Raw genomic sequence first — 25068 nt, 5'->3', positions numbered from 1 at the left:
CACAACAGCTCTTCCACTGCTGGGCTAATTAGACACCAGCATGCATTCACTCCTGTAAACACGGGCTCAGGTGAATAATGGATTTGCTCCAAATTGCGAAGTAGCAGCTATTGTGAGCACTCCTAGCTCTATGGACACCCTGTATTTCAAGTGTTACCATGGGCAAATAATGGAGAAGATCCTACAGTAGAGCAGGAGCGAGGTGGGAGCAGGAGGTGCCTGGCCAGCAGAAACAAAAGCCACAGAAACCACATTCGTGGTCCAAAGCTCTGAAAGGCCTTGGTGCAAAGATGGCAGAGCCCGGCTCCTGTACCAAAGCCTGCCAGCATCACCCCAAGGCACACGGGAGAGTAGCACTTGTTTCTCATGCGATGCCCATGGGTTAAATGAAGGGAACGGGCTTGGCTGCTTGCAGGAAAGGGAGGCATTAGATTTAACACGACAGGAGACAAAGAAACACAGGGATGGGAAGAAGGTTCTCTGCAGAGATCAGTATGGGAACACTTCTACGCATGCTCTGCCTCAGGTCAATGAGAAGCAGCAACCAGTCAGTTGGTTCTCACTGCTCTGTCGTGACTCCAGCCTGCCATTGCCTCACGCAGGACAGAGAGCCGCTACCGCGACAGCTCATGAAACTTTGGGGTAAAACATCCCCTGTACGTAACTAGGCTGCAGGCCTGCCAGGCACCACCACAGCCAGACACCACCATACCACAGAATCGGCATCTCGCCTCGTCACTGAACTAAATAACAGTTAAGAGTAACAATGTGAAAATCCTTTGGGATCCTACAGAACTGAGATTCCCAAAACCCACCAGGGAAGCAGGCAGCACCATTTGGAGCTTACAGCCTCCTGCCCTTAACAGAAGGACTGTACCCATCAGGTTGTGAGGTTTTTTGGTGGGGTTTTTTTGTTTGTTTGTTTAGGTTTGGGGTTTTTTTTTTCCTCCACACTCACCATGTCTGCTGCACATCAAAGCATTAACATTTATACCCAGGCCTGAAGATGCACAAACATAAGAGCCCACACAGCAGCCTTTCCTCCGGATCCATGGAAGAAGGCAAAGACAGCCAGGAGGTAGTGTTTCCACAGGTTTATAAATCTGATAAATACAAGTATAACACCCTGCCCACCACAATGGGGCAGGGGGAAAGGGAAGGGAGTCCCAAAGGTTGCTGAGAGAGTGCCGACTTGTACTTGGCAGCTGGAGAGTACACAACAGCTGGAGATTTATGCCGATGTGTCAAACAGCTTCTCGATCATCTCCCCCACCTGGTCGACCTGGTACTTGATGTACTTCTCAGGGTTCTTGGTGAAGGGCACATTGCCATATCTGCAAAGGAAGACAGCCCCCAGGTAACAAACGACTGGAACTCAGCAAAGAGACCCACTGGCCCCTCCCCTGTCACAGATCAGCTCCTCTCCAGCACCTCCCGCTTGAATCTGACAGGGTATCTTGCAGGGAGCAAGCGACCTGGTTACGGCTGGTCTCCTGACTTTTACACGAATAGCCCAGGGTGGCTCAGAGCTTTGCGCTAGCCAGAACATCTGCACTCTCCCTGACCAAGGAATCAGGGTGACAGCAGAGGTTCGCCACTAGTAGCGTTCAGCTTAGGGATGTTTTAGTGTGCCAGGTAGAGAAGCTAAGACAGGACAATAGAAAAGAATCTCATCTCAGGCTCTTCTAGGCCCCAAAGACCTCAGTAAATCCAAAGAAGAGAGGACAGTGTTGCAAGAGGTCGTCACCTGTTCAAGAAGGCACCATAGGTCTCTTTCACAATGGTTTTCTGTGCCCGGCGGATTTTGTCCCGTTGCTCCATGTCTGGGATTGCCCAGGCCTTCTGAATCTTACATAGCTCCTCCAGCCCGTCATTAAAACCCTGTCCAAAGTAAAACTCAGTGAGTGTCCTGTCTGCAATCACGTCTTTATACCGAGTCTGATGTTCTTCCCCTCCACGGCTGATCGCCAACAGACAGGTCTCCTCCTCAGGCAGATCTTTGGTCTGACTGTCTGTCCCAATCAGCTAGGGGATGTTCTTATGCCATCTAACACCTCCTTACCTTAAAGCGCTCCTTAATCATTTGCCTCTCCTTATCCTTGAGCTGCAACAAGGAAGGAAAGGATTTTATTTCATCTCCAGAAATAAATTTCCAACATCAGTGTTTGTCCGCAATTCCCCACCCAACCTAAGTAATATCCTACCTACTTGGCTTGAATTCACTCTCCTAAAGCAGGGAGGAGAGAAAGCTGCAGTGAGCAGCACACCCTACATCCAGCAACTGGCTTTCACCTGAAGTAGGTTTAACGAGGGTAATTTTGAGCCAGAACAGACACAAAAATAGACTCCTTTATGATTCCGGCCCTTTCTAAGGGAAGATCTCAGGGTTTTGCAAATCCAAAATAGAAGCATCTGCTCAGGTGGAAATGTAAGAATGGAGGCAGAGATTAAAAGACGTGTATGAATCTGGGGCAGGGGAGATTAGAAGGCAGTGCTGCTCTCCATCTTGTCCCAGCCACAGTATTCACTCTGCAGAGCAATACTGGCATGAGATATAAAGAAGCTTTCTGGGATTTTTTTAATATGACAAAGGAGAAGATGTTTCCAGCAATTTCTATCATCTCAAAACCATCCTTGCCCATCCTCTCACCTTCAGTCCTGGTTGAAAGACAGGCAGGTTTCTCTCCAAGATGTAATCTGTCACCTTCAACCAGCTGCATGTGAAATGCGATAAGAAAGAGGCAAAGAGGGGTTACTCATGCCTTACCAGAACATCTATGTCTTCGCCCACAACCCGAAGGCCACCCCAGACAATACACACCCCAAAACTTTATACAGTGACCTCTTCCCAAGTTAGATTAATCGCTTGGAAACGAAAATACTTGGCTTTGGTTTTAGACAAGTTTTAGGCTAATCTCTCCAGCAGCATTGGCTCCCAAGGAGCTCTCAAACTGCCAAAACTAAGGGAAGAGCAGAGGATGTCACCTGACCTGCGCTGGTAGGTCTGGATCTGCTGTTCAATGAGCTCCCGGTAAGACCTCTCGGCTGTCTTCTGTGTCACAGCTACCAACTGGATCAGCTCAGACCTGAGAGAACAGAAAACCTGAGGAAGCATGTGAGCCAGGGCTCAGGGTTGCTAGCAGAATGGCAACGTTTCAAGCCCCTATTAACAAGTTCTTTTCTGCCTTTTACAGTAAAGGGGACCTTGAAATGCACAAACCGGGAGACAGAAGCTACTCCCAGTTACTTTCCAAAGCCATGTCCTCAGTCCTCCCAAGATCAAAGGATTCTCTACAACCTGAGGCATCTCTGATGCTTTTATCTTCCACTCTCGCGTAATGCGATAATAGCGCAAAGCTTTCAAAAGGGCAGTTTCAAGAATGGAAGAAAGAGCAGAGATGAGACAGGCCGGCAAGTAAATGCTCTCAATGCAGAGCTCTGCTCCAAAACCATGCTTGGAGTCAGCCTGGACTTCAGGAGATTTACCCAGGTATACACTTACTTTTCTAGAGATTTCAGAATGTAGTTGTAGTTGTTGTGCAGAAAAATGGCACTCAAAGCTGGGTCTTCATAAACCTTGGATTTACTAAGAAGGTTAAGCTGTAAGTTGCCCAGCACTTTGCCTTAAAGGGGGAAAAACAGAGAACAAAAAGTTTTGCAATGAAACTTCTCATTACTGACAATCCAAACCGAGCGCTCTGTAGTGTCGCTGTGGGCCCACAGCAAAGTGAACAGCACAGCCCCAACTGCATGTGCAGACAAGGGTACGATCACCTGTACTTAACAATCCTACAAGCCTTACATGGATCTTTTCTCAGCGAACCACCATACCTCTCTGCAAACTAGTGCCTTTGTTGCAACTGGCAATACAGTTGCGTTCTGTGTTCAGCATAAGCACGGGCGATCAGACACAGCCTGACCATGACGCAGGCTCGGATCTCAAAGAAGCCGAAGGACCTGATCCCCATTGTAAGAGATCATCACAAGGTAGTATCGTGAACTCATCTCACTACCTTACTGGTAAACGTTGGATCGAGATCTTACAGAGCCCCTCTGGCAGCTGGAAGCCTCTGTGGGGTTGAAGATGCAAAGCACTGGGTGAGAATGGTTCGAGGCAACTGATGACAAAAGCTCTGCAGCACAGCGAGCTGCTGCATGTGCTTTGTCCTGTCTAACCGTAACAGTCTGAAGCTCCCAGTTTGACCCTTTTTTCCATCCCTCCCATCAGACTCCGGCTCAAACATGGAAAGATCACATGGAGTAAGAGACACAGCCTGTGCTCTTCACCCAAGAACGAGCTGAGCGAAGGACAGCCGATGGGGCAGAAATGGGAAGGTGTGCAGAGTACTCACAGATGTAGGTGCTCAGCAGCCGCCTGCTGAACTCTGAACTGTAACTACTAGCTGAAGAGCTGGTCTCTGAAAAGAAAAGTCTTAGGCCAGTTAACATGCCATGGGGAAGGGGGTACGTGTGGTCAGCCTGCCTCTATTCAAACAAGCCCTGTCCCTGTTGCTATGGAATTTGTGCAGAGCTCCCGGCGACAGTGAAATTAGCTCCCTGCTTCAGTGCTGATTGTGAGCAGCTTATCCAGGGTGAGGGCGGAAGAGCTCTGCACCCCTCAATCCTTGTATCTGCATCAAGTGCTGAGCACCCCAGCAGAAATCCCTCCTTTCCTTCCTAGTGCTCCTCTTGATCAGAAATAGAGTCATTAAACACATTCCCCCCATCCTTCCCCCACCACCTGAAAAGGGTTTGTAAGCACTAGAAACTGGCAATCAGAGAACAAGTGAGCTGTTAACAGCAGGCACACAACAGTAATTGAAACAAGCAGAAGGGCTCTGGAAAGTTTCAGACATCCCCATGGTTGCTGACAGGGCCTGCCTGGCTCTGTACGAGGGTCTGCGCCAGCATGGGAGCCTGCCCTTACAAGCAATGACTCCGGCTGGCACATGTTCCTCTGTCTATGCATAAGAGATGGCTTTCTGCCCTCAAGGCCTGTGGGCATGGGTCCCACGGGACACGTGGGGTAGCTATCTCCTCCTCCCCCCACCAGAGAGTTTGGCAGCCGGGCCTAGCTCGGGCGGTCCGAGTTCATAAGCACCCCATGGGAAAGGCCTCGAGGCTCCTGTTGCCGGGAGTTGGACAATAAGGAGCCGAGCACACATGAGATAAAGCACGATACCAGCTGGGCGAATTTGCTACCCGTGCCAAAGAGATTCAGTGCCATGAGAATGTCTTTAGCCTGTTTCAGCTCATGTGGCATCCCTCATTGTCTGCTGGTGACAAGCCCTCCCTATTCCCTCCAGCCCACTGGCAAGAGTTACTTACCCTCCCTTTTTTCCCTGTTTCAATTATGTGTTAATTTATTTACCACTCCTGGAGGATAAAGAATTAACAAACATCACCAGAGTCTGAAGCAATATGAACAGGTACATGTGGGTAAGTCTGCTTACCTCTGGGATCTAAAGGAATATTGTATGTGTCCCCAAGAACTACAAAGATTAGGCAGAGCAGAGAGAAAAGGGGAGGGAGGAGAGAGAAAAAGAAACGCAAAGTGCAAAAAGACAGGTTAGAGACCACCATCCCTTTGAGAACAAAGCAGATATTAACACAGAGCAGCCACAGTCAGCTACACAGGAGAGCAGGCAGGAGTCCCTCCAAGGCCACAAACAGAGCAGAGATCATAGGGGAAAGGCAGAGTCTAACCTCCTTCCCCTGCTAGAGGCATTGTTTGTCTTGTCATTGTTCGTATTTAGCAAGAGACCTCATTCCAAATCAGTTCAAATCCACTTTCAAGGCAAAGGAAAGCTTCCCCTCATGCCAGCAGCAGTTTACTGGTGCTTGAAATGAACTGCACAGCCCATATAACCGTCCCAAGAACCTGAGCACAGCCTCATTCTGCACTTTAGCAGCCCTGCGTGGCTGTCCAGGGCCCTACAGAGCCGTTCAGTGGCCAAGAGCAAGGGATTGGCATCACTGCATTTAACTGATCAGCTTTGCTTTTGCTACCACTTGAGGCAAACATTGCAGAAAAAACTGCATGTATTTCCCACCACTTGGGATCACCGTGGGCGTTATTTAACCCAACTCCAGACACCCACACCTGAGCTAGCAACTGGAAGTTGTCATTAGAGAGGCACCCTCGGGGGCAAGTCACCATCCCAGAGCAAATGCCTCTGTTTGCAGAAGCAACTCCCCCCTTAAACTGCACTGACATAATCACCTCTGATTTGATGATGCTTGGTCTAGGGTGCTGTCGGGTCCACCGCTGGACAGGGACCACAACCTCACCAACATTCAGTAACCAGCGTCACTCAAAATGAGAACAGCTCTGCCCTGTGTAGGTGCCCTGTGTTGGGCCAGGCCTAACTTTTGGAGCAAGCGACAGAGCTGTCTCTGCATGAGAGCAACACTGGCAGGCAGGGAGCATCTGGCAGCAGATGGTCCCTAAGGCTTGACTGCGGGCGGGCAGAACACGATCTACAGTACTTGAATTGCGGGTCATCTCATGCATGGCTCTGAGGTACTACACGTCAGCCCAAGTTACCAGATCTGTTACAATTACACTGACTTCAAGCTTTAATAATTGAACAGATAGCAAAGCGGCATTTTTCTCAAGCTGTCTTTACACAGCGGGATCCCTCAATACCTGTTGGGACAACCAGCCACAATTAAAAAGGAAATGGCTTGTGTGTCATTGATATGGTCACATTTTGTTATATGACCCATATAACTGAGGGAACTGGGACTGTTTAGTCTGGAGAAGAGGAGGCTGAGGGGAGACCTTATCACGCTCTACCGGAAAGGAGGTTGTAGCGAGGTGGGTGTTGGTATCTTCTCCCAAGTAACAAGCGACAGGATGAGAGGAAATGGCCTCAAGTTGTGCCAAGGAAGGTTTAGAGTGGATATTAGGAAAAATTTCTTTACTGAAAGAGTGGTCAAGCATTGGAACAGCGTGCCCAGGGAGTGGTTGAGTCACCATCCCTGGAAGTATTTAGAAGATGTGTAGATGAGATGCTTAGGGACATGGTCTAGTGGGCATGGTGGTGTTGGGTTGACGGTTGGACTCAGTGATCTTAGAGGTCTTTTCCAACCTTAATGATTCTATGATTCTATTCTAAAAAATAAAAAAAGCCTATGCTACCTTTTGAATCAGCTGCTATGACAGATATCTACTGCATGACAACATTAAAGACTTTGAAACAACAGTGCTGACATCACTATTCAGGGAAGGACATGGGTAACCATTGGTTTCTCCAAGAAAAAACTCAGACCACCTCTTTGGCCAAGGAGAGAAAGTCAAGGCCCAGGAGGCTCTGAGCACACTGAGCTGGCAAGTGGAGAGGGCACAAGGCAGTGGCTAGAGGAGATGTGGCAAAAAGCAGAGACATCCTAGCTTGAGTTAATTTAGAACTGGCAGAATTTTCCAAGCAGGAATTGCAGATAAAAATCTTAAAAGTCTGGAGGCAGCTGTAAGCTTCCCCTTCCCCTGCTCCTAATGGGCTCCCTAACCCTCTCCCAACACCAGCTAGTGGCCTGTGCCTCCTCAGGTCCCTGCGCCCCCTGAATCGCCAGTTCTCCACCTCTCCAGCCTGTTCTATTCAAACCTACTTGAAAGCATGAGCTCTGCCCAGGCTGAGGGCTCAATAGAGAGCTGGGAGCCTCTGCTCTGCAAAGAACCAAGAATCACGCTCTAGCTGATACGCAGCAGCATCCCATTACATGAGGCAGCAGCTCTCAGCTTCTGATCTATGTATTTCTTTCTAGAATTAGTCTCTTTAACATCCTGGAGAGCAGAGCTAAAACTTGTCTCTCTGTTAGGGCACGTGGCACATGAATAGCTCAGGAGTCCCAGCTTGACCATAGCTAGACACTGAGGAGAATATTCTTGCTGCTGCTGTTATATTCTGACCAGAGAATGTGGCAGAGAAAGGCAGCAATTCGTCAACACACAGCCTAACTAAAGCTAACTCAGCTGGACCAACCACCCTCACTCCTATACAGTCACAGAGGACCAGCCCAGTGTCAGATTTGAAGCTAAATGACTAAGGCATCCTCTTTTGATACCACAGAGCACATCAGCAATAAACACCATCCCAAGAGTACCTGATAGGAGCAAGTGTGGAAGGCCAGCAGGGAAACTCTCTGCATCCCTTGGAGTTCTCCAGATAACCAGCTACGTGATCATGGCAGATCAGAGGACAAGACAAACCACAGGGTGAAGGACAGGAGGAGAACAAGCTCACAGTTGCATGCTGAGGTTTGATGTTTTTAGGGAAGATGTCCAGACAATTTGGGGAAGGAACTGCATGCCCAAACAAGCCCCGTGCATGTATGTACCTTGCGATGCCAGCATGGCACCCGCCGTCTCCTGGAAATCCAACAATTGCTGTAGGAAAAGGATGGCCTGGAAGCAAGGGAGGGAAGTTATGAGCAACCGACATTGTGTCTCCTGTGTTCTGCTATTAAGGATCATGAAGGACCACTTGTCCCCCCCCACTTAAAAGCCTTCAAGAAACAAATCTCTACGCTCCTTTGAGCTGCTGGGTTTTACCCACGCAGTCACATCATGGCTTAGCAAGGGTAACTAGCTAATCTCTCCATGGAAGCCAGTTAATTGCCCTTCCAATACCAAGACAGCTTAACTTAAGAAATTTCCCTACTGCTCTTTTTAAAACCTCTTCAGAAGCTGTTTTTCACAAAGGATGGTTCAAATCATCATCACATACGTTGCTGGTGAGTTCGTGAACTGTCCCATCTTTTGGCATATTATATTCCTTGTCCGGATCATTCTAAGCAGGGAAGAGAGAGACATAAGGTAAGCATGTAAGGAAATTGAAGGCATCTACAATACAACTGCTGCTGCAAGTGAGCTGTAGGCTTGTTTATCCAGCCTTTCTCAACATCCTCAGACCCGGCTCTTGCAGTGCCATCTCCTGGTGCTCAGAAACCACAGCTCTTAGGCACCAGCAGCTCAGGACCACAGGGGTTTGTTCAGCATGTGACCATCAAATGTTCAGCTCACCTACCAGGCAGTGCATTCACCAAGCCCACCTTACACAGGCACAGTTTAACATGGGTCCTCCAAAACTTTTCACGTCAGCAATTTTCCTTTCTTTTTAAAAAGGATTAAATTCTGAGATTGACTTGATATCTGCAGAGGCCTGGAAGCTCATGTCAAATTATTTGTAGTATGCTTGTTAAGGGTCTTAGACAGAGGCCTCCTCTACTTGAAATCAGCACCGAGCATTTGGTATTTGCAGCTGACCATCCAAAGCGACCCAGCAAGCTCCTGCTTTAGAGTCAGAAACTACGTGGTCTCATGGAAAGCTGAAAACTAAACTAGGAGTTCTGCTCAGAAAACCCCTCTGGTCTTGCCAGAAACAACATTGAGAAGAATCCCACCTTAATGTTGTCTGCAAACTCTTCCAGGGCCTTCGCACCAGTGGTCTCCATGGAAGTGATCAGCCCTGGCAGTTTGTTCTTAGTGCCTGCTGCAGTTCCCTGGAATAGTTCCATAACAGATCACAGGAGGAAAACAAGCAGTATCTGAACTTTCATCCAGCACCTACCCTCCCTGATCCCCCACCCCAGCTTCTCGTTCTCAAATCCCCATGTGCCAGGAGAATATTTATAGCACCATCAACAACGTGTGAAATCCTGCATTCTTCTGCCATCCAGAAAGGGAAGATGTTGTGACCCTAACAGTGACCAAGACTTGCTACCTCTTGTGTTTCCTCTTACACGGTACCTGATACAAGAGGTTGGTGCATCACAGTCACCTGCTGGAAGGAGATGGAAAAGAGCCTTGCTAAACCTGGATGCCATATTGGATACCTGGAGAACCTTGTGGCATTGTCCAAGCAGGCTCTCCTCAGAGAAGCCCATCTTCCAGACATCAGTGAGCACAGTCTAAACTAAGCTTAACAGTATCAGAGATGAAACACCTCAGAGGCCATGTGTACAGTAATGTAAATGGTCCATCACCGGGTCATGACTTGAACTGAAGAGAACTGCTGCTGAGAGATGCTGCGTTGTGGGTTCACCATCACAGAAAGCAGCAAGCTGCTTTTGTGTCACTTCCAGTCCATGCTGGAGGACAGAAGCTGCAGGGCTTTGTTCAAAGCCACTGTGACAATCCCCTTCAAAAAGTTCTCTAGAAAACCCAAGCCGCAGGACCCTCTCCAATCCCATCATGCTTACCTGCAAGACCTGGTCAAATTCTGGCTTCATCTGCTTAAGATGCTTAAGGATGGGGAAGATTGTGAGCACAGCTGAATAGTCATGTCGGATGATGGCTTTCCGGGCAGCTGAGACAATGTTATCCCCCTCCATGATCAAGTTATCTAATGACTCCTGCAACAAAGCCAGAGAGTCAGAAGGAAGCAGCATGACTTTTGCCCAGGCAGCACAAGGGGCTCAATGCAGCATATCCGTTAAGGATGCCCATTTAGCTGACTGGTCATGTGCGGTACCTCGTGAGTGACTCTGAGCACATGTTCTCCAGGGTCTGTGTAGGCCTCGGTTCCCTAAACAGATCTTGGAGGACAATCCTAGCAGTGGTGGTGCTCTTGGGCACCCACAGCAGGTGGTGGAATCCACACCCTCACAACGAAGAGGAAGGGAAAAAGACTTTGGGCGTATCCTTTACAGGAGAAGCCAAGCAGAGAGGCTCAACTGACCTGGATGAGAGAATCAAAGGTCTTCTTCTGGTGGTGCTCCGGGACGATTTCTGTCAGGAGCTGGTATTCACTCTGGGCCAGTTTGACAAAGGCACTAACGCAGTGAATGTACGCATCAATCTCGATGTCGAAGACGTCATCCCTCCCTGTAAGGGCAAGGTGGCTTTAAGAGAGAACAAAATTCACACTGAGCTTCCAGCAGCTCTGCTCACTCCAAGACCTTGTTTAGACAAGGAGCAAAGGTTCTTCTGGAAAAAGCGGTTCTGGCTTTGCACCCATCCTTGTGTGAGAACAAGAGTCATCTTCTCACCAAACCTGCCCCCTGGGTTTGTGCATGGGAAGAAGCTATGCATACCCTGCAGGAGGCATGCAAAGTCATCTGCAGTTCAGGAAACAGGCACATCAGGACACCAGCTCTTTCCCGCCTCATGACAGAAGGCAAGTTTGGAGCTCTTCTGGGATACAGACTAAATTTAATCAAGGGCTTGAACACAGAGTACTAAACTCAGGAAGGACTGAGGTGAATTATTCAACATCTCTGCTTGTATTTTTAGAGTTCCTTATCTCCATCCGTCATGCGGATGAAGAACTGCCATTTTGCATCAACATTTCTGGGAAATCAAGGCTGTCCTGGAAGGCAGCCTCTTCCCACAGAAACAGAAGATAAAAAAAACAGGCAGATGAACATTTAAATCCTATGAAGCAGGAATATCAGCACAGCTAGGTGAGCTATCTGCCACACAATGCTGCATACAAATGCAAATATTTGAGTCCTAGCATATGAACGTCTCAGACAAAGATCCATCAAAGAACCTACGTGGCAGGCATAAGAAGTGCCGGTATGATACAAGGGCCCGCACCAACTCATGCCAACCACTAGCTGGATGGGTCAGCAGGACAGACACAAACGGACTCACGCCATCCTGCATTACTCAGACCCCTGTAGTAACCACTATAAGACAGCAAGATTACACAGAGAGGCCTTCTCTAAGCTATGGGCTGCTGCTGCTGCTGCTTCTTTCCTCCCAGCAACTTCTGCAACTTTTGATGGAGAAAGAACCAATTCTTCCCTATGCTGACAGGTCCCTCAGGTTGATCTTCTGAAAGTTATGGTCAGCAGGGGACACACAAACGTGATGTGGTTTTACAGACTGCCTTCAGTGGAGAGTGGCCCACTGTATTGCATGCCGCATGTGATCCCTTTCCTGTTTGCTCCATTTCAGCACTGACCAAGCCAGTAGCTACCTACAGGAAAGTGCCCCTCAGCACAGTGGCCACCAGTCTTTGGCTGGTCAAAGTTGGGGTTCCCCTGTTTGAGGGCGTGGGGTGTGCGTGATTAGTAGGAGTGAATTCTACTGAGAAGAGCCAGAACTTCTTAGCCAGAGAAGGCCCATGCTCCAGGACTGCCCATGCAGATGAACAGCCACTGGCTACAAAACTACTGTGAAACATGCTGAAAAGAAGGGATGTTAGCCAGCTTGTTGAGAAGTGACAACATGGTACTTACCAGCAGCCGGCCCATGCTTGTCGCTCAGGGTATCGGAAAGGTGTTTAACTCGTAAATCATGCTCATGACCTAGTGAGATGTCAGCCGGCACAAACAGAAGGCGCAATTTATCCAGGGTGGTTACAGCATGGATGCTCACACTGGCTGGAAGCCGCTTCAAGCTTGGCTTATTTGATCTGATGGACACTTTTTTCCCTACAGAGTCCCAGGAATGCTACCTGACTAAATCCCTTTGTTGGGCTATGTAGCGGTAGCAACCCTTTGAAACCTGATGAGAAGTGTGAGTTAAGTCATTTGTTGGGCCATAGGAGTCCCTTGAACCTCCTGCCATAAGTTCTGAACAGGATAGCAGGTACCAGAAGTCCAATTTGTTCTCACAACCATTACAAATCCAAACTGGAAGCCCATCTCCTGCTCAGCACGAGAAATTTTTTCCCCCAAATGAGTGATATTAGTCACCATCTGGGATTTAGTAGACTACAGTGTAGGTGCTGAAGAGATCTACTTTGGATGCATACATAGCAGGAGGCAGAAAGGTCTTACAGATGCTTTGAAGCAAGTGACCTCTTCTCCCTTATCTGGTACAACCTCTATAAGCAGAGCAGATCAGAATACAGAAGATGACCATTTAGGTAGGTCTCCACAGAGGAGATGTGCAGGCACGAGGCACAGCTAGCTGTGGTCTGACACTTCAGCATCAGGTTTGGAAAGGTCACTAGGAAACTGAATGTCTCAAAGTCCAGGCAAAAAGAAAAAGAGAACAGAAACACCACAGGCAGATGTCATCAGAGCAGAGCTTCCATTAGCCAGGTGGCTATGGTGGGTCAACTGCTTTAAGGCAACATTCCTCTCCACCTGTACTCATGTTTACAGAGACTTCGAAATTCAGACACTAAATTCAGAAAAATAATTTGGCCCCCCAGCATCTCCTTGGTTCCCCAAGGATAGCTGTACCTACCCAATGCTGCCCACCAAGCACTAGGCTAATGGAAGTCCCACCTGGAAAAGCAAGGCTGATACACAGAGAAAGTCAAAGGTGAAGTAGCTAGAGCTGTGATTACCTTCCATAGGAATGAGGTTAGAGGCCCCCTTTTTCCCATCTAGACCATGCTGAGAGTACTGTTTCAGAAGGTTCTGAGCCTTACGGATCGTGCCTGTCACCAGAGCCAGAGAGAAGAGACAAGAAGACCTAGAAAATGAGTGAAAGAAAACAAACCCAGAACACCAGCCCTCCACCAGCAAGTCACCTGGGCCCAGCAAGAGGATGCTGGGCACCAATGAGCATGCTCAGTACAGGAACGTGACCCCCAAACTCATGTCCAAGTGTGCAGATACAAGGGCATTTCCAGACTGTTTCCCTGCTTTGAGGCTGGGGGCACGAATTCCAGCCAGGGTTACAGAATCAGGGAGTGCACAAATCAGTTTGGTGAGGTGGTATGGCTGGGTGAGAAAACATGACCAGAGAAGGGAAGCAACGAAGCACCCTTCCCTGTAGTGAGTTTATTTAAGCCGGTACTTTGCATCCAAGTGTACAAGGTTTGCTGCTTTTCCCCAGCTGTGGAAGCAGGGCTTTGCAGTAGGGACAATCTTGTCTGGCAACACGTTGCCAGCTCCCAGAGCCGCAATCGCAACCGCTTGGCTGGAGCTGCAGAAAGAGGTGCCTTTCCGAGGGGTATTTTCTGAGCATGCTCAATATAGACCCATCAGGAGCCCCACAGCCAAGACAAGGAACGATCTCTGGCACTACAAGAAGCAATAAAAGGGTGACAACCTCTGAGCTCGAGAGAGCAATTGCAGCAGCAATTCCCATCACAGGAATCATAGAATAATGGATGCTGCCCACCCATGTCTAACTTGCATTAAGTCACCCTAATCCCCAAGACACTCTAAGGAACTGCAAATCAATTAAAACCACGGGGAAAAAAAAATAACACTGAGTTAAAAGATTTATACTTAACACACACAAAAAACAGACAGAACTGAACAAAAGCCAATGCTGGATATACAGCTAGAAAGCACAAAACAAAGCATTAATGTGACAACTGAAGACTAAGCACTGTTTCCACATTAAAAGGTTAGTCGTCATGCAACAAGCTACAATTATCACAAGCACATGGACACCCTCTCACAGCAGAGCTTTGCTGTTGCCTGCACAACGGGGAAGAGAAAGTTTTGGGAAGGTAGAAGGAGTTTCTATAGGAGACCCAGATGAAACAGAACTGGGCTGAGTAAATGAAGAAGAAGCCAAGAAATAAAAATGCTGCTGCCAAAATTAAGAGTTGTTCTTCCGCTTTAAAGTAATAAATACTTCAAACATGCAGAAAATCCCTATTTCCATGAGTAACTGTAATCCACAGTGCAGCCTGGAAATGAGTGTTGGCTGCCCAAATGCTGAGGACTGCTATCCTGAGGGGAAGCCCAAGTACACACTGCTGCAGAACAGCACCCTGGGGTGCAGGACAGCTTCATCCCATAAAGGGATATACGGCAGGGGGAAGGAAAATTCCAGTTCCCCAGACAGTGCATCTTTAATGGGGGAGAACAGGAGAGAGAAGTTCCCACTGAATTACCAAGTTGTCTTGTCCTGGTGCACTTACTAAATAACAGAACACAGTTCCTAAAGCATAATGTTTCACTAGCAACACTTTACTCTTTCCAGTTCAGAGTGTTCTCAAACACTTAGTAAGGAAAAAAAATTGTATCCATAAAACACATTCTTCTAGCAGGAAACTTCTCCCTTCTAGACCCACACCAGGGAGGTGGGAAGACTTACATCCTTGCTGTGCTGATGCATTTGCTCCTAGCTTCTGCCATATGATCAAATGAAAGGGCTATGCCTCTTCTTTCAAGCTTCCCGATGTTTTTCACACCCAACACTTCCATTTTATTCTTAGCTACTTTCAGAAACCTTAAGAGCTTGGGCACAACAGCAAGTTCCTCTGAGCAAGCAGGGCTGTAGCAAGCTCTGGAGATATGGACTAAGCTCTTTCTTACTGCTGTTACCATGCCCCAGCTGATGCAGAGCAGCTCAACCCAGGTACTATTCTTCTACCAGTTCTTTCATCTTTCCCACTTTCAAGCATCCAGGGGGAGTGGGAAAAAAAAAGAATTAAAAAAAAAGGGTAAATTGGTGTGAAAAACAAGCAGACAGTACAACTGCTGCTGCTGCCAATAGGATCTCACTTCACAGGTATGCAGTGCACGTCTTCACAGCCCACCCCTGACAGTTTCTTCTCAGATGAGAGTTGAAATGCCTCTGCTGCATTTTATTTGCATAAGCACAATTACCTGTGTTTACGCTGACACACGCTGACAGTGTTCAGTGTTCATGGGCATCACTTCAGTGCTGCTGTATCCCTCTTACTTAGCATTGTAATTAGGCTTTAATGGATTCTAGTGGAAGCCAAATGCTTTTGTTCCATGATTGTTTTCCCCTATTAGGCAGCTCGCAAACCAAATGGGACTGCATTTCAGCTACTAATGAAAACATCACATTCATGCTAGGCAATGATCAAGATGGGAAATGGGAAGCAGGAACAGGCTCTTTATTCTGCCACACACAGACGCCACAGCCTGCCTTCAGGTAGCACCTCACTGCTAGGTAAACTGGAGCATTAAGTAAACTGGAAAAGGCCTCCCCTATAGCTTAAAAAGAGCCCCCAACCCCCCGCAAAAGTCAAAAAACACCTGAAACTTTTGCTCCCGTGGCCCAATTGTTAAATAAAGTGGCTTTTAGGCATACATGAGGCACACTTTTCCAGTTGCACATTGTTCTCCCACTTCTCTCTTCCATTAGGCAGTTTTCCAACCAAGCAGAAGGGCAATGCATCCTCTTTTCTTAAGCACCAGCTGCAGGAGTCTGTATAAAACTGGCTAAAGCTCTCTGGCTTTTGCTTGTAGGCAGCCAGGCTTGGTGCCCCTACCAGCATCTTCTGGCCCTATCCTTCCCTGGAAACGCAGAGCTTCTGAGTTGCCTGCTACTCTCAAGCTGACAAAAAACCACTGGGTCTACAGGCATCACAAAGAAGTGATATTTTATGTGCATATGTTTGCAGCAGGATGATTCGGGAATCTGAATACACTTGCCCTCTGAGACAGACTGCTGACATTTCAAACAGAAAACTACTAAAAAAAAAAAAGCCCACAGATTGCTTCATCAGTTCAACTTGACTTGGCAAGTTTCATTTAACAGGAGACAACTCTGCTTTAGAAGCATGTCCAGCAGTCAGATTTTCAACTGCATACTGTAACAACAGAAACACCAACAAATAAAACAGTAACAGAGAGATAAAAACCCTCTGAAACAACACATGGATATGGAGCACATTCTCCAGAATCCAGCATAGTACCTGGGGGAGAGTAGGGGTCTCTGCCTTGTTACCCTGTCCCTAATACATCACCTTCCCTTTAGCTGTAGCCTCTCTTGCACTTTGCTTTGTGGGTAAACAAGTTACAGCACATCAGATTTAGTTTGTTATTTATCCCTTGCAACAGGTAAAAGTGTGCATTGGGGTGTGCACTGGGATATTCTTCCTTAATGACTAAGAAAATCAACTCACTTCTTGGAACTGTGAGAAAACCCCCTTGTCTGAAACCCAAATTGGCAGAACTTGACTTTACTTACTGAAGCAATAGCACAGGAAAAAAATTTCTTTGTCCGTAATTGAACAAAGGCTAAAACCAGGGGAATCAAACACCACCAGATGAATATTGCTATGAAGAGGACCACTGTGCCAGTGCGAAGAGGGTGTAAGATCTCCACCTCAAGAGCTGTCCTTGAAAGCTGATGGAACTGCAGAAAAACTGGTGAATCTCTGCTCCAAGACTATTCTTTTTTCTCCATTTTTCATTTCACTTATGTAAAATTTAGTAGCCATAAGAGACGGCTGGTGTATGAGGTTTAACCACCCCTGTCCTTCAAGAGCTACAGTTTGGTTCTCTGTCCTTGTTCACAGAAGATCAGAGACAAATTAGCCAGTATTTTTTCTTGCCAATGCCCCAATAGATCATTTGAAATGCTCTTTCCTTCATATACTGTCAGCTGTGTAAGTGCATTCAGACCGTGCTCTGTGCCTTCCACCTGGCCCATCTCACAAACTCCAATTAAACTGGGCAAAAAGACGTGACAATCTCCTGCCAAATCTACAGCCGAGACATTTGTCATGACAAGTAATTCTGGATGCCAAATGCACCCATTTTGGAGGAGCCTTGTTTATAGGGAACAAATGCTTGTGTGGGCTCCTTTCTGTACTCTCTATGTGAGCATCCAAGATCTGAGCCTCATCAAAAAAATCCTGTGATTTTTTTTTAATCTGCCCATGAAAAAAATATCTCCTCCATCTCTGACTATTTACATAGAGCATAGGGGATATTATCCTCTACAGGTCTCCTAACACTGGGGGCAAATTCTTATGCAGATAACTACCTGCCAAACTCCAGAGGAAAGCCAAGTGTGGGGTGAGACATCCCCTTGTTAGGTGGTTCTCTGCTGACAGGGGAAAATCCACTGAAACTCGCAGACCAACTGCATTCACCAACTGCAAATCGCACCTCAGCTTTCAGGAACAGCTCCAGGGCACAGCAGCAATGGCACAGATTGATTTTAAAAGGCTAGAGGGGTGATCTCTGGATGTCACAGCCTTCCCCGGGCAACCCTCCCTCTCCAAATATCCCAGGCACACCCTCTGCTTTAGCAAGAAGAGGCCCAGCAAAGCCTCTCCACACACAGAAGTGAAGAGAGCGAGCACCAGGGCCAGCACACGCACACATAGACGCACATTACCTGGGATGAGGACTGCATTCACATCAGGATTATAAAAATAAACACAACACAATTAAAATGGATATTTCTTTTCCTCCCTTTCCCCACCCCATCCACTCCCAGGTCCCTACCCATATTTCTTATTATTTTCCTGAACCCAGTAAGAGTATTTGGACAACACAGGAAAAAATATTAGGGTGGGAGAGTATTGGCCAGGTAAACCCACAGAAATAAGAACTTTTCTGACTTTCATCACTATTACAAAGGAGACAACAGGGTGCTGTGACACACAGAGGGACAACATCACTGGGCTGCTGTGGAAGGTAGTGCTAGCTTTTGCTGTCCCTCCTTCTGGCCGTGCTCCCACTAGGTGGCACATTTCAGAGACGGGAACTCCAGCTCTGCGCTCCTGTACACCGGGGTGACCGGCCTCACCAGCTGCAGAAAATGCAGCGAAATTTATGAGGAGAGGTGGAACAATCCACCAGCCACATTCATAGCCCTTCCAAAGACAGGCCGAGGCAAAAGTTTTAACAGCCCTCCCAAAATTCAGACAACTTTGGATCTCATTTCTCTAGGCTCCTACCTAGCCCCCATCTCAACTCCTGACAAGTTCTTGGTTTCCTAACACAATCATAATTTATTCATAACTAATGATTGAAGTGATGTGTTTTATCAGATCTGAGTTTTCTATTTTGCTGTGGCACAGTCTATATTTCATACTCCAAGGCTGAGGACAGGTGTTCTCAGATCATATCCTTTTATAGCCCTCTCGGGTCTCTTTTTACTTATCTCCTTTGCTAAGGCAATGGCCTTTTCTCGCCCTGTATACAGGACCCCTCTCCTCCCTTTACACCGCCCAGAGAACAGACCTGATGACTTGACAAACAGAGACAGAAAATGTCTGTAATCTCAATGCTGAATCCAGGGCAGAGAAGAGGTGCTTATCTCTGAAATCTCACCCCTGCTCCTATCCTAAAAGCACATTTTAGACACAGAGGCTACCTCAGCAATGAGAAGGCCTGCAGATATGCGTTCAATACCCAGGCAAGAGGATACACAGTACAGTGATCCCCCACTTCAGGGACTCACCTGGTCTCTTGATTGGCTTTTTGGTGGGGGTGTCCTTCCTTTTGTTCTGAATGGCAGGGGAATACGGCACCCCTGTGGAGGAGCTGTTCTTACGGAAATGGTCTTTCAGCCCCTTGATGGAGCGGTCAAGCTGGACAGAGCGGATTTGGAAGTAGACAGTCATGAAATCTAAGGAGACAAGGTAGAAACAGATTATAAGCAAACAGGGAACACCATATGGTAAAACAAACCTTTCCTGAAACACTCTGTGCCCCTAAGGGGACTTACTAGCATTGATGTGGGACCCCAAGTAAGTGTTTTTCCCTCCCAAAGCCTCTCCTAGTTTCTTCAAAAACTTCTTCCTTCCTTCCCCTGCAGTATTCATTTCAGCCCTCCCACCACACACAACATTAGTCTGTGCACCACTACCAAGAGCACATCAGTTGTGGAACTGATGGCAGACATTTCTGCAAGACATAGTCAATTCAAGTGCTCAGTTTCTAGCCTGGGAGACTTTACACACTTCTCAGGATTCAGGGCACTCAGGAACTAAATGAGGTGTTCATCATTTGAAAGCAGAATACAAACTGACTAAAAAAATATGCTATGTATGCTTGAGTCGCCTTTGATCACGGAAAAATTCTTAAGAAGCTTTTAAAGATGTTCGCCACACTTGGTAAGCACAGTAATCCCCCCCACTCAGAAGTAAATCGTTGAGGCAGGGGGTGATTCTAGTAGCTATATGTATGTGACAGTCCAGGTTTCCTGTAACAAATCCACAAAGTTATTCACTCCCAAAGGAAAAGTTAATAAAGGAGTATAAAGCTGTAGGCAGATTTTGATGCCGCAGAACAGGAAAGAAGAGACATGTACTGACTGAAGAAAGTCTGTGCTGCTTTCCCCCCGCCCTTGGTCACATTTAATACAAAAAGTTCTGTTCACAAATAGTTCCCAAATGGGAATAAGTGACCAGTGTCTTGCACATGTATAATACATGAGCACTAGATAGTTGCAGCTCCATCACAAGGCATTACAGATGCAAGTTAAATTGATTTCTGCTATAGGACAGACTATGCATTAAGATAATCTGTGCTTTATTCACACAGCTCTTTCTCTCATCATATCCACCAGGAGATCATTCTGTTCAACTGACAAACCATCACTTCAGTCTCACTACAAATGCTGTAAAAAAGGCAGGATCTTGATGTGATAGAAAGGAGACTGAACTACTCACCTAGAAGGTGCCACTAAGGCAGTCACTAGCTCTGCTAGTGCTGCTAGCTACCAACAGCAGCGTGACTCAGGGTGCGTTAGCCACAGCAGCCCCCCAGCAGAGGCTTCACGGCTGAAGGTGTGCGCTCTACGAGCCAAGCTGTGCAGTGCTACGCACAACCCTCCACACCCTACTGTTGGTCTCAGCCACTTGTGGTAAGTAGCTGGAGAGCACTCACCTGATACAGAACTACAGGGAACAACGCGCAGCACTACCAACCTTGATTCCTGCCGTTTTCCACCAGCCAGCCAGAAATGCGGATGATATCATGCAGGACACTCTCCGGGAGGTGCTCCAGAGACATCTCCTCCTGCGTCTCCATTTCATCATCCCCGCTGATCAGGTCCAGGATGAGGATGGGTGGGACCGGCTTGGTGTGTCGTGTCATCAAGCTGCGGAACTCTGATTCCAGGGACTCCTTGCCCCTCTCAAAGAGGGATTTCTGGCACAAAATAGCAGAAGGACAGAAGCAGCACAGGGCTTATGTAATCAGTCACTCACAAGTATTTCTGCATAAGAATGTACTTTCTGCAGCATTTCTAACCATTGTCAAGTACCGCATGCTTCAAACTCCAACGCCTGTAACTAAGAGACTTTTAAAGCAAATTAAATTAAAAAATGCTTGGGAGTTGCTCAGCCTTCAAGTGGGATTTAAACAGATCTCCCATTCTGCTCAAGCAGTTGAAGGACTGACAAGAGCTACTCAGGAGGGAGGTTCAATCAACTCCACCACACGTGCAAGACATGCTTTCAGAAGTTCTACTGGCGCAATGCACAGAGAGAGCAAAACGCCACAAGCAGAAATGCTGCTGAGTGCAGACTTAAACAGAAGCCAAAACAATCGTTTCTTCAGCTGTGCCCAAATGCCTTCTTTACTAGGCAGCAAGCCCATCAGCCTCTCACAGCAAGAGGGCAAGCAGCAGGGCTACGTCTGTCCCTCTCTCACCCATGCCAGGTTCCAGACCCACAACCTACCACACGGTTCAGCTCCGGGCTGTCCGGATTGTTGTCCTGGAAGTATTCCACCGCCTTCTGGATTTTGTCCATGCAATTCAAGTATTCCTCCAGCCTCCCAGTGGGGCTGAAAATAAAACCAAAAATAAAAAGCAGTGCCCCAAGAAGCAAAGAAAGAAGATATCAAGAAAGCACCAGACCAAACTCAGGACAAAAATAACACGGAAAATTTCAATTCCCTTTTCTTCAACTAGGAGGAGATCACAGGATTCCCTTTTGCCTCCACTCAGTGCCAGAGCAGAACACCCAATCTACGCAGCAAATGCAGAAGTACTGACGACTGAGCAGCACACAACTCTCAGCCTTGCCTTCCTCTCCCAGTCAGGACCTGATGGGAAGGTAGAGGAAGCTGCACGTCCCACCCCAGAGAAGGGCCATCACAACGCCCTCCCGGAGACTGAAAGCAGGCTCTAGAACGGTTCCGATTCATCCTGGATGCAGCGACACATCAACAGGGCAGGAAGAACCTTTGGGAAAAGGCCGGAGGAAAGAAGAGAAGCCACCAATGCTCATGAGATTCATATGGCAGCATGTCTGCAAAACCTGGAAGAGACACCAGTGCAGAGTCTGAGCAGGCTTTGCCCTCTGGGGATTGCTGAAGGTCAAGTCAGGTAGCTTTATTGTGGACTGATGGTGGGTAAGGGTGTGGGAAGGGTACAAGGAACATCATGATGAGTGTGTGGAGTCAGCTCCCCTACCTCTCCCCAAAAGTCCAATAGGATGAAGCTCCCCAGCAAGATCTAGCTGCTCAACTCACCCTTCCTTTATGATCTTCTCTGTGTCCTTAGCCACATGGTAGTAACTGATGACGTGATCCAAGCAGGACAGGGTCTTCTCCACGTTCTCCTGCAAGCGCTGCAGGTTCTCTGTCTGTTTATGGACAGGGATGATCGAGTTCTCCAGCTTCATCAAACGACTTTCAAAGGAGGAGAGGATAGAAACCTATGCGCCAACAGAGAAACAGAGAGCTGAGGACATCCTTCCACGTGCATCCATATGGTAGGGTAGTAGTCAGAGCAGGGCAATCAGGAACCTTCGGGTCCAGCTTCTCTTTTTGGGCTCTGCTACTAATTTGCCATGGGCTGTTTAATGCCTCTATGTCCTAATTTCTATTAATAATCACAAAACAGATCACCTGCCATACAGAGATGGGCCAATCTTGAATTAAGTGTTTGTAAAGCGTGAAGATAACGTTCCAAGACAGTACTAAGGAGGAGCAAAATTTTATTTGACAGCAGAAAATAAATCCACAGGAACTGCCTGGAGGTGCCCTAGGTAAAAAGAGCAACAACAGCACAAACTAGCAGCCGCTTTGCTCCATACCACTAAGACTCAAACATGAGATGCACAACGTGAAGGCACAGGACCAGTATAGTGAGAACCTTCTTTTCCATCATAGACATTTGGTTTTTAAAAGGGACTGTGATATTGCTTCCAAAAGGTGGAAAACCTTAGTAAGCTCATAAAGGGTACCTTAATGTCATTTTTTCTAGGCCAAAATGTAATTCTTTCAAGATTCACTCCTATGTTATGTTTTCCACACTTCTCTAGCAGTGCCTCTATGACTTTCTTAAAGCACTGAGCCCAAAACTGGACATAGTACACTAGCTGAGGGCTTACGAGCAATTAGAGCACAATAATTACTTTCTACCTCTTAAACAGAACACTCACAAAATAAAACTCCGAACGAGAGTTTATGAAGCAACAGCATGATGCTGTTGCACAAACTAGCCTGGGGTCTATTAATACCTCTTCCCGAGAGAGAGAGGACAGACTGCAAAGAGACGAGGCCAACAGCTCATTTGAGCCCTCATCTCCCCAGGAGAGAAGCTTAGGATTGAAACATTCATCCGTTTTCCCCTTTGCCAAGCCGCTGAAGTGTAAAACACAGACACAGAGCAAGGGGTTCATTACTCTGTGTTCCTCAGATGGGCACAATGACAGCCTTGAAAACAGATTCTGCTAGGAAAAAGCAAACCGAGGCCCAACATTAGGGCTGAACTTCAAGGACCTCCTTACCATGTTCTTTGTAAGCTGGTCACTCTTCTCAAGGCTGTCTTTGATAAAGGACAAAGTTTCTTCTTCCTGTCAGTAGGATGAAAATATAGTCTTCAATTCTGAACACTAAGCATTTAAGTCACTAAATATTATATGTAGGTTTTTACAAGTCCTGGTAAACACTGCAGCAAACCACGTTTGGTCTGATGCTGAGAGCACATATATACATTAGCACATTAATATGCTACCGCTTAACAGAAATCAAGGCAATTGACCCAAGGTGAGAGACATATAATGTAATGAGTGAGGTTTTTATGGATTACTCGTTTCCCTTTGATACCATGAGCCCATGAGCCTTAGCACACTAAAGTCACAGCACAATATAAAATTCACACCTTTACCACAGACGCACACTGACTCAGACCATACGTTTCCCTGCCACAGCACAACACAGGTGTTGCACCGACACCACGCAGAGCCATGAACTCAAGTGGCCAATGCAAAGCAACCACCAAGGGCTGTTTTCAAGTCACGGAAGACAGAGATGGGGGGGGAAGAGCAGCCTGCAAGGGCTGGCCTCACAGGCTGGACTGAGAACCTGAAGGGACAGCCCCCAGAAGCTACCAGGCCCTAAGAGGGGGGGGCCCAGGCCCGAAGTGGGGGGCAGAGATAGCCCTTGACCCTGAACACCAGGGCCCTAGGCCCTGAAGGGGACCTGGGGATGCTGCCAAGCACGGAGCGGGGTGACCAGGCCCTTAGGGGGTCCCGGGACGCTCCGAGGCCCCGTGGGGACCTGCAGGCCAGCTCCCAGCCCCGTCTCCTAGGCAACGCGCTGGGGCTGCGGGCGCGGGCCCAGGCCCAGGCCCCGGCAGGGCCCGCAGCAGGTCCCTGTTCCAGCCCCACCTGCTTGAGCTTGTCCTCGATCTCCCTCCTGCGGGCCGACACCTCCTCGGTGGGGATCATCCTGCCGCGGGGCGCCGGTCCGCCGTTCAGTCCCACCGCAGACACCCTCTTCCGCCCCCCGTCACTGCCGCGGCGCCATCTTGGGAGCGGCAATGCACACTGAGCATGCGCAGGGCGACCAGCCGCCATCTGGAGAGTGGCCTCTACTTACGTGGGGGCCGGAAAGGCACTGGCTGCGAGGCGCATGCGCCGTTGCCCCAGAGGAGAACAGGCGCATGCGCAGTGCCCTTCGTAACGGCCAGTTTGGGAGCGGCGGGCAGGTTGCGACGCCATCTTGGAAGTGGTGTGGCGGGTCCCAGCGCGGTACCCCCTTTCTGTCAGGGCAGGCCTGGCTCCCCAAGCCCGCCATCCCCACTACGGCCTGGCCGAGCCGAACCCCTCCAGCCTCAATATCAGCGACGTCCCCACAGGACACGGGGTCCTGAGCGGGGTCCAAAGCCATCCAGCTTCCCCCCTGCCGAGCTGCTGGAGTGCCCAGGCCCAGGCCCATGCTGCCACACACCTGGTGGGAGAAACAAGGTGTGGAGAAAGATTATAGGGGTTGGGCCCAGGGAAATGAAATGATAGAAATTTGAATATGAATTATGGAAACATAGGCATTTACAGGAGTGCAGGTCACTTTGCCCCGTCCTGCATCCATTTTTCCACAAAGAAAGGTTACCACCACAGGGAAGCTGCCATCTTCTCCCTCCTGCAGCATAGGTGGGGATGGCTGGGTTTATCACACACTGGGGCAGTTTCGGGGCTCTGCATCCTCATAAACCACGTCCAGCCTGGAACAGTGACCTGGTTTTATCAG

At 48.0% G+C, this 25068-nt stretch overlaps 1 protein-coding gene across 8 annotated transcripts; it reads right to left on the bottom strand.

Moving 5' to 3' along the window:
- Positions 1-1079: 1079 nt before the first annotated feature.
- On the bottom strand, positions 1080-24423 carry EXOC7 (exocyst complex component 7). Of its 8 annotated transcripts, XM_075169932.1 has the most exons (21): positions 24210-24423; positions 23328-23393; positions 22066-22250; positions 21270-21375; positions 20514-20736; positions 19043-19210; positions 17972-17983; positions 13251-13343; positions 12190-12258; positions 10683-10828; positions 10204-10356; positions 9406-9504; positions 8730-8792; positions 8341-8407; positions 4353-4418; positions 3503-3623; positions 2991-3086; positions 2651-2714; positions 2063-2104; positions 1748-1881; positions 1080-1334 (listed from the first exon to the last, which is right to left on the bottom strand). In XM_075169932.1, exons 1-21 carry the CDS (start codon positions 24396-24398, stop codon positions 1232-1234), a joined length of 2265 nt encoding a protein of 754 aa, XP_075026033.1. In that variant the 5' UTR covers positions 24399-24423; the 3' UTR covers positions 1080-1231. The 8 variants fall into 8 exon arrangements, with proteins under 8 accessions (XP_075026033.1, XP_075026035.1, XP_075026036.1 ...); XM_075169934.1 differs by lacking the exon at positions 2063-2104; XM_075169935.1 differs by lacking the exon at positions 4353-4418.
- Between the last annotated feature and the right edge of the window lie 645 nt (positions 24424-25068).

The sequence above is a fragment of the Calonectris borealis genome, chromosome 20 (assembly GCF_964195595.1).
Source record: "Calonectris borealis chromosome 20, bCalBor7.hap1.2, whole genome shotgun sequence".
NCBI classification, from domain to species: domain Eukaryota; kingdom Metazoa; phylum Chordata; class Aves; order Procellariiformes; family Procellariidae; genus Calonectris; species Calonectris borealis.
Note: the sequence above shows the minus strand (reverse complement) of the source record. Positions and strands in the feature narration are given on the sequence as shown.

Excerpts from the sequence above, each read along its gene's own strand:
- EXOC7 (XM_075169932.1), bottom strand. The coding sequence starts at position 24,398 with ATGGCGGCTGGTCGCCCTGCGCATGCTCAGTGTGCATTGCCGCTCCCA. Across the intron at positions 21,376-22,065 it reads GAGAAGATCATAAAGGAAGG|CCCCACTGGGAGGCTGGAGG; the intron begins GTGAGTTGAGCA and ends TTTTATTTTCAG. Across the intron at positions 1,882-2,062 it reads TGATTAAGGAGCGCTTTAAG|GGTTTTAATGACGGGCTGGA; the intron begins GTAAGGAGGTGT and ends TACTTTGGACAG.